Genomic DNA, 8720 nt, shown 5'->3' with positions numbered 1-8720 from the left:
GGGGCGAACATTTCACCAAATCATCATCAAAGTGTGAAAAACGTGGAAAGACTCTGTCGCTGAACATGATTGTCCAGCATCGACATGAAGTGCGGAAGGTCACAACAGGCCACAAAAGATCAGGTTGTTTCTCTGGTGGATTTGAGGGTCAAAGGTGAGGGGTGCGACTCAGGTGACACGGGTGACCAGGAGCGTTTCCGTGGTGTCGGACACTCCTTCACCGCAGCGGTGACTTTCATCCAGCCCCGTGTTTAGCCAGGAATGCCTCCAACACGGCCGCTCCTCGGTTTGTTATGATTGAGTCCAAACAATGTGACACGGAGAACACAGCGTCGTTACTTGAAGTAACTCCGGCCACTCTTGTCTTGAACAGGGAGAGTTTCATACTGGGGGGGGGGTTAAGGTGCGCACTGAGGAGTGGAACGGGAGTTGGTTTTTCCTGTTCTGGAAGAAAAGGACTGCAAAAACATGACAATCAAAACTGCTGAAGCCGAAATATCAGGCCTCACATGGCGACAACCGCTCGACTGGTCTCCTCACTGCGACTGTAGCTTGATCCCAGCGGGTTACAGCAGTGTGAGTCCACAGTGTGTCTCTGTCTCCACCTTGTTACGGCCTGTTCATGAAAGGCACCGTGACTCTACACGCTTGCTGCTGTCATGTGTAGCCTTGGCTGGTCAGGCGGGGCGGAGGAGAAGCCACGACCGACTTGGTGGAGACGCTCTCCATGACATTACGGCTCCATCCTCTGAAGACAGGTGCTGCTCCCTCAGGTGAATGGGCGTCCGTGTTTGATTCTGAGCGAGGTCACGTGACTCTGGGACTTGGTTTGGATTTGTTTCCGAAGCTTTGAATGGTCTGGCTTTCACCGGTGGTACACTTAAGGTCAGCTGACCCGCTGAGAAGACGGGGCTGACTCAGCCTGTGGAAGCCTCCTCCCCAATAAAAACACTTCTTCTTCTTCTTTGGCTTGTATCCTGGCTCGCAGCTGATCTTGTTAGTCATTTGATCTGGGCGGCTTTCAAGTCGCTGCAGCCGAGTGTGAAGCGGCCGGCGTGAGGATCAGCACCTCCAAGTCTGAGGCCATGGTTCTCGACCAGAACAACATGGTTTGCTCTCTCTGGGTCGGTGGAGAGTTCTTGCCCCAAGTGGTGGAGTTTAAGTATCTCGGGGTCTTGTTCTCAAGTGAGGGAAAAGGGCAGCGTGAGATTGATAAACGGGTTGGTGCAGCGGCACCAGTGATGCGGTCGCTGTATCGGAGCTCTGGATTTACCGATGGATCTACGTTCCCACTCTCACCTGTGGTCACCAGCTTTCGGTCATGACCGACAGGATGAGAGCGGCTGAGATGAGTTTCCTCCGCAGGGTGGCTGGGCGTCACCCTTACAGAGTTGTGTCATCCGGGAGGAGCTCGGGGTGGAGCCGCTGCTCCTCCACATGGAGAGGAACCAGCTGAGGTGGCTCGGGCATCTGATCCGGATGCCCCCTGGACGCCTCCCTGGGGAGGTGTTCCGGGCATGTCCTACCGGGAGGAGACCCCGGGGAAGACCCAGGACTGGCTGGAGAGATGATGTCTCCGCTCTGGCCTGGGAACACCTCGGGATCCCCCGGGAGGAGCTGGAGGAGGTTTGTGTGGACCGGGAAGTTTGGGCTTCCCTGCTCTGAATGCTGCCTCCACGACCCGACCCCGGATAAGTGGCAGAAGAAGGTGAAGGTGAGGGGAGGAGTCACCGTCGTCAATGTGCAGAAGAAAGTAAAAAAATCACGACAACCGGCAGGACACACAATAATAAAGGTCTAATAAAGGTTCTTGACAGGGAACATTTATCAGCCTGATTCAGCTCCTTATGTCCGTTCGCAGCGTACTGATCTGTACATCATCATTACAGAGCATTGGCTAGTGTCCTGCGAAGACTGACTGGATTTGACCTTGGGAGAGTCAGCGAGAGGTCACTCGAAACAACACCATAATTACCCCGTAATAACAGTAAATAAGCGAGTTATTAGTTATTATTGGGTTATGTTTCCCCCAATCTGAATCTTGAACTGTTGAAGTGAAGTGGGTGAATAATTCACGTTTTTATGTTTTAAATGTCTTTGATGTCATGTTGTTTTAAAATGGCAAATGTTGGCGATACATTTCTTCCATGTTTCAGCTGTGTTTTACGTCACCACAGTTATTCTTTTCTCGTCTCTCGAAAATCAGCTGTAGCAATAAAAACAGTTGGCAGATGCCTGAACAGGTTCATTTGAATGTGTCCATCCCTGTCCCCCTCCCCTCTCGTGCATTGGTGAATTCTATTTGGTTTTACTTAATTCCATTTCAAGCTATGTGGCTGACTATGGATTTTGTACATTACACTAGAAAGTCTATTTGTGCTTTGTTTGTTGCGTTAATAATAATAATAATAATAGTAATCATCAATATTCCGGGTATTTTTGTTCATTCACACGGAGTGGTTGTTGAGCGCCCTCTTTTGGCTGGAACTGAATATTGTGACTTGACTCGACTCATCCGGCACAAAAATTTGGTTTGAATAAAAACAATGAAGGAATAGACGAGCAATCAAAGGCGGGAGTGTCTCCTGTTGTTACGTCAAGAAAGTCAAATATACTGAAGACGTTCGGCTGATGGATGGAGGTACAACAGGGTCAAGAGTTCTGAGTCTGAAAAGGCTTTGAGTCCTAGTGGTTGAAATTGGAAATAAATACATAATGATAATGTTTTGAAAGCGGAAAAATGTGAAGTGGAATTGAATGAGTCATGGATTTTAGTTTTTAAATCTAAAAAATATAGACAAAGGAAAACAGAAAAGAAGTTTCAAATGGAGAGAAAAAAATGTTTTTTTATTAAATAAGGTTTCCTGTATTTTTATGTCTAGAAATAAACTTTTTTTTTCAGTCATGATCAAACCAGCATTTGTCTTTTGTTGCAGTTATTTTATTGACATGGAAGAAACATTTGTGAGACAAAAGCTTTGACCTCCATCCTCTTCATACTCTCATGTGACAGTTGTAAACAAACAGCAGATACTGTGTCCAGACGTGTTTGAGTCACATGAAAATGCATAAATATGTGAAGGGCCACATCAATGTTTCAAGAAAAGCAGAGAAAGTCAGTCAAATCACATGTGAACCTGTCACAGGGACCTGGCAGAACTTCATTCTCAGAGCTCAGCAGGGGGCGCCCATCCCGGCTCTGTGGTCCAGAGTTCAGTAGAAGCGCAGGATCTGCGGGCCCCTCAAGCACCTGAAGGCCCGGGAGTCCAGCCGGCCCATGTGGCTGAGGTTGTGCTCCAGCCGGACCTGGAGCAGGCCGCTCAGAGCCACCTGGCCCCAGCAGAAGGCGTCGGGGGACACGCTGTGGATCTGGTTGTGGGTGAGCGCCAGTGAGCGCAGGCCGGGAGGCAGCTGCCGAGGAACCTGCCGCAGGCGGTTGTGGCACAGCTCCAGCTGCGTCAGGCGGCTGAGAGACCTTCTGCCCACGGACCAGATGAGGTTTCCCTCCAGGTTCAAGGTCTTCAGGGACTGCGGGAGGTGTGGCGGGACCTGCTTGAGCCGGTTTCCCTCCTGGTTCAGGCTCCCCAGGTGGGTGCCGTTGAGGAGCGCCTCCCTTGGCAGACCTTTGTTGGTCAGCCTGTTGGAGCTCAGGTCCAGCAAGACCAGCTGGGAAACCCCCCCGAAGACGCCGTCCCGGAACTCCCGTATCAGGTTCCCCTTCAGGTACAGCTCCTTGAGGGAGAGCGGCAGACCCAGAGGCACGGAGGAGAGTCGGTTGTGGTCCAGGTTCAGTGTCCGCAGGTGGGTCAGAGGACGGAGGACGGCCTCGGGCAGGGAGCCTGAGCCGCCCCCCAGACTGTTGTTGCTGAGGCTCAGGACCAGCAGCCCGGGGCACCGTGTCCAGGCGGCTTCTGACACGGCCCTCAGCTGGTTACCCTCCAGACGCAGCTCCTCCAGACCGGGAGACCTGCCGGGACGCTGGCCAGGAAGTTCCCGTCCTGGAAGAGGCGCTTGAGAGCGAGGGCGCCGTCAAAGGCGCCTGCGATGGCGCCGTCGGTCAGGCGGTTGTTGCTGAGCAGCAGGAACTCCAGAGAGGAGAGGTGCTTCAGGAGGTCCAGCTGGATGCCCTGGATGTGGTTGTTCATCAGGAGGATGTAGCGGGAGTTGGACGGGATGCTGTCGGGGACCTGCTCCACTCATCTGGACCACAGCACTGGACCACACTGGGAACAGGAACAGCAGAGGGAGACATTGGGGACCTGCTAGGACTGTGGAGCGGGATGTACGGAGCCACACCAGGGTCACAAAGCTTTGCCTCCGGAAACAGTCATGAATGAAATAAGATAAATAAAAAAACAAGTTTTTCAACTGAAAAAGAGTTTCTCATTAAAAAAATAAAATAAATTGAAACTGGCAAAAATATGTTGAAGCCAGAAAAAAGAGTTTTGAATATTAAAACAGTTTTAAAATTGAAACTAGATCATAGAAAGAGAAAGGAAGTTTGAATATGAAAAAAAAAAGATTATACTTGAGTTTTAATTGAAAATAAAAACATTTCAATCTGAAAAAAAGGTTTCAGTTTAATATGCGGAGAAAAAGTCTTCAATCCAATGGTTTTTTTTAATTGAAAATAAACAAATAAAACCTTTCCACTCACAAAAAAGTTTTGAAACTGAAGGACTTGTGAATTTAAAAACAGTTTTGAATTTTACAAAATAGTAAACAAAAAGAGAGCTACAGGTTTTAGTTTTATTTACAAGTTTTATTTTCTAAGAAACTTTAAATCTGAAAATAAATTAATATTTAAATGTAAATAAATATGTAAATGTAAAAAGTTTAACATCTGAAAAAACATTGAAAAAAGTATGTAAAAAAAAAAAAAATCCAAACTAAAACTAAGATTTAATGCTGTTGTAGATGTTTATCTACAACAGCATTAAATCTTACTTTAAGTTACCAGCACAAAAAAAATGAATCTGAAGAAAAAAAACCTTAAATCATTCAGCGTCAAGGATGAAACGTGAGTGATGGTGCTTTCAGTGTCTGAGACAGCGGTGGGAATTTCAGCATGCAGTTTGTGGCTCACACACCGTGAGATCATGGAGTTCTTTTCTACCCTGGTGGATCCAGGACGGAGGGTTCATGTGAGCAGAGTGAGGTGCAGGAGCAACATCCCGTCTTACCGTCCGTAGCAGGAGCAGTCGGGGGGGCAGTCGTCGTCTGAGAAGAAGGGGAAAGGGGCCTCTGTGGTCCGCTGGATGCTGTGGTCCGTCTGGGGCCTGCTGACCTGGACCTTCTGCCTCTGACTCCCGTCTTCTGCTCCGGCTGAGGAAGGTCGACCGACCGAGTGGTTGGAGCGCTGGGCTGCCGTTGGCTCCTCAGCCTCAGGTTGAGCCACAGTTTCAGAGGTCTGAGGTGCTGCTGTGGTCCAGGGGGCGTGTCCCGTCTGCTTCTCCACTCCCGGGTCTTCCAGGTGCTCCGGCCTGAGGAGCAGCTCTGGAAGCAGATCTTCAATGGGCTTTAATTCGGTGACTGGTGGAGTGACCTTGGCAGAGCGAGAGGTCGAGCCTCCAGGGAGGGGCGTGGCCATCACTCTCCCGGGTGCTGACATGTCCTGCAGGTGAAGTCCAGCCACCAGCCTCCTCTGCCTCTCCTCCTGCTCTGGAGCTGCCCTCCTCTGCCTCTCCTTCTCAGGATGGACCTCCAAGTAGCTTCTCGCCTCTGGATCCCAGCTGCCCACCTTCCTCTGGAGCGCCCTCTCTGCTCCAGCTGTGGACCACGGTGAGGTCCATCATCTGCTGCCCTCTGAAGCCAGTGGCCTCCACTGCAGCGAAGTCGCTCTCCTTCCGTCCTGGAGGCTGAAGAACAGAGTTACTGACCCACGTCCCTCACAGCCACGTGTGAAGTGGCTGAAGGAACCTGTCAGGAGCTTCACGTCCTGCTGCGGCACCTTTCTCTGCTCAGTTGGAGACCAAGGCTGCCATCGGACCAGAACACTGAGGGTCCAGACCCGGGCCGACTCCAGAGGGTTTCATCAAGAGAAGCTCATTTTTGTTCCCCGCAGGAGCAAAAACAGTCCTGAGTATGGAACATCTTCCTGTGTTCCCACAGCTCTAGTGACAGACCGGGTCAGAACCAGGTTGAAGCCGTGTCCAGGTGATGCATCATGGAGGTCAGTGAGGCCAAAACCATCTCACCTGCTGCACCTTCAGTGTCGAACCTACACTGTCTGGCCAAACATGTGGAACATAAAACTGATGCTCTGATCTCAGTCTCGAGCTTTATTTTCACTTACCACAACTCCTGAATAAAAAATAAAAAAAACCTGAAAAAACAACAACAAAAAAAGGATAAATCTGGAGTAAAACAAAGTTTGATGATGTTAATTTGAATTCACTGTTCAGATATCATTGGATACATTTAATGTAAAAATGGAAATGGTTGATAAAAAAATCATGACAATAAAAACACATTATTACTATTATTATTATTATTATGATTACTATTATTATTATTATTAGTAGTAGTAGTAGTAGTAGTAGTAGTAGTAATAGTAGTATTTATTATTGTACTCACTCACTCATAATTATTATTGTTGTTGTTAATAATAATAATAATAATTATTAATAATAATAATAATAATAATAAAAATCGGACTCAGAAAAAAGCAGACTATAAAAAGGTGAAAAATAAATAACATAATAATTTAATATTTTACTTAATGACATTGAGACTGAGAAGGGGGAAATAAAGACTGTTTAAATGTTATTTTATCATATATATATTTTTTTTAATTTAGTCAAACATTTATTGTGATTATTATTATTATTATTTAGTGCTGTGTTTAAAAAATCGATTTTCCGATTCTGAATCGATTCGTACATCAATTCCATAAAATCGATTCGTAGGTCCAAAGATGGGATTAATTAATTTACGTTTTAACATATTCCCCGGGTGAAGTGCGCATGCGCACACCTTGGACACCAAAGTCAAAACAACCTGCCTCCTCACAGTGGCAACACGAGCAACGTTCAGACGCGACCAAACCAAAAACGCGTTCGACAAAAGCGTAGCAATTAGCATGTTATGCCTAATGGAGGTACTGGAAGTGTTGCAGTATTGCGGAAATATGACCCACCTCACGAGTCACGTGACGCGACATCACCCAGCGCTCCTGTCCAAGCCATCCACCGGGCCACAACAAATGAAACTCGAGCGAACTTTACCACTAGCGGGTAATTCTGCACGCTCTGTCAAAATAACTGAAGCGATTGCTGGCTTCATTTGCTCGCAAACGTCTGTTATCCCAAACATGCACCAGTCAGTCAAAGAAAACGTGAAGAGTAAGCTTCAGTCAGCAGTCAGGGTGGGCATTACAAGTGATGCGTGGACATCTGCGCAATCTTACACGAGTCTGACAACTCACTATATTGATGAGGAGTGGGACCTCTTGTCGTACGTACTACAGACCACATAGAACTGTTCACATACTGAGCAATGACCGTCAGGTTGCTGTGAAGTCAGCAACCAGCACTCTGTTTACATTTTCAGTGGCTGAGAATATCTTTTTTTCATTTTGGTAATAAAATAAAAACGCATTAGTATTAAACGGCAGCATCTTTTGGGTGAATTCTTAATGTCATATTTCTAATAATGCACCAGTCCCATGAGCAGTCACATCTGGATCTTTATTATCATTGACTATCAATCCTTCATTCTTTTCCTGTTGAATGTCAATATGATACTAGTATTAATACGTTGTGTAACTTGTCATGTGATCATGCCAACAGCTCAGAAAATGGTTTAAATACTAACCTGAATCGAGATCGGATCGGATCGAATTGAATCGTGATAATCGATTCTAAGTCATGAGAATCGGAATCGAATCGATTCTTGAAATTAGAATCGATACCCAGCCCTATTACAGACATAAAAATTCTGTCAAAGAAACAGTCGAAGAAAGTATCTATTTTTGAACAAAAATCATTGAGATCCAATGTTGCTGTGTGTGTGTGTCCATCGTATCCACGTCTTCTCAAACACCATTATAGCATTGGCCCCATCTATGTCTTATGTTGTTGATGACAATCCCACTGAAAGCTTTGGGGAACTTAAGTTCATGCTTCAACCCCCAGCGCTACAGTTATCTGCGAGACGCTGGGAGAGCGCCGCGGGTTTGCGTCAGCCAAGATGGCGTCACTCCGAGCTGCAGCGTCCTGCCCAGGCTCTGCTGGATCTCCTGCATCCTGACACCGTAGATCAGTTCTACGAATATGTGCGGAGCCCTGTACGTGGCTGGCCAGCAGGCCTGTCTTCGGCGGCTGAGCTCCAAAGAGGCTGAGCAGCGGAAGATGAGGGGTGTCATACACTCTAGGCGCTGCCTTCCTGGGCAGAAGTCTCACGCCGTTAGAGGGCTCCGCACACATTCGTAGAACTGCGGTCACGTGAGGTAACCAGGACCTCTACAGCTGCATCCATTCCGTGCTCAGGTCAGGCTGTAACAACTAACTGCTGCCACCTATTGGTTCCTTCACCAGCCTCCCTGAGAGAGCAGGAGAGAGCCACTGCAGAGGTCTGTGCACGGCCATGAAGCCTGGTCAGGTGTGGGACAGGTGAAGCAGATGGACCCGGGCCAAGTCCTGCTGCTACACACTCACATGTTCATATGAAGGATGCGCTTCATGATGGATTTGTGCTACATTCATGTGACGAAGCTGCGC

At 47.6% G+C, this 8720-nt stretch overlaps 1 protein-coding gene across 1 annotated transcript; it reads right to left on the bottom strand.

The window, feature by feature from the left end:
- Window positions 1-2998: 2998 nt before the first annotated feature.
- Window positions 2999-5590, bottom strand: LOC128756783 (podocan-like). Its single transcript, XM_053861443.1, has 4 exons — window positions 5184-5590; window positions 4958-5117; window positions 4040-4187; window positions 2999-3998 (listed from the first exon to the last, which is right to left on the bottom strand). The coding sequence occupies exons 1-4, from the start codon at window positions 5588-5590 to the stop codon at window positions 3214-3216; spliced, it is 1500 nt and encodes a 499-aa protein (XP_053717418.1). The 3' UTR covers window positions 2999-3213.
- Window positions 5591-8720: the final 3130 nt, after the last annotated feature.

Source organism: Synchiropus splendidus, chromosome 4 (assembly GCF_027744825.2).
Source record: "Synchiropus splendidus isolate RoL2022-P1 chromosome 4, RoL_Sspl_1.0, whole genome shotgun sequence".
Taxonomy (NCBI): Eukaryota; Metazoa; Chordata; class Actinopteri; order Syngnathiformes; family Callionymidae; genus Synchiropus; species Synchiropus splendidus.
Note: the sequence above shows the minus strand (reverse complement) of the source record. Positions and strands in the feature narration are given on the sequence as shown.

Bases quoted from the DNA above. Each gene is read 5' to 3' on its own strand.
- LOC128756783 (XM_053861443.1), bottom strand. From the start codon at position 5,590: ATGGCCACGCCCCTCCCTGGAGGCTCGACCTCTCGCTCTGCCAAGGTC. The intron at 4,188-4,957 runs GTAACTTAAAGT...TGAGTGGAGCAG, and splicing joins GATTCATTTTTTTTGTGCTG to GTCCCCGACAGCATCCCGTC. The intron at 3,999-4,039 runs GCGCCTTTGACG...CGCCTCTTCCAG, and splicing joins GACCGACGGCGCCATCGCAG to GACGGGAACTTCCTGGCCAG.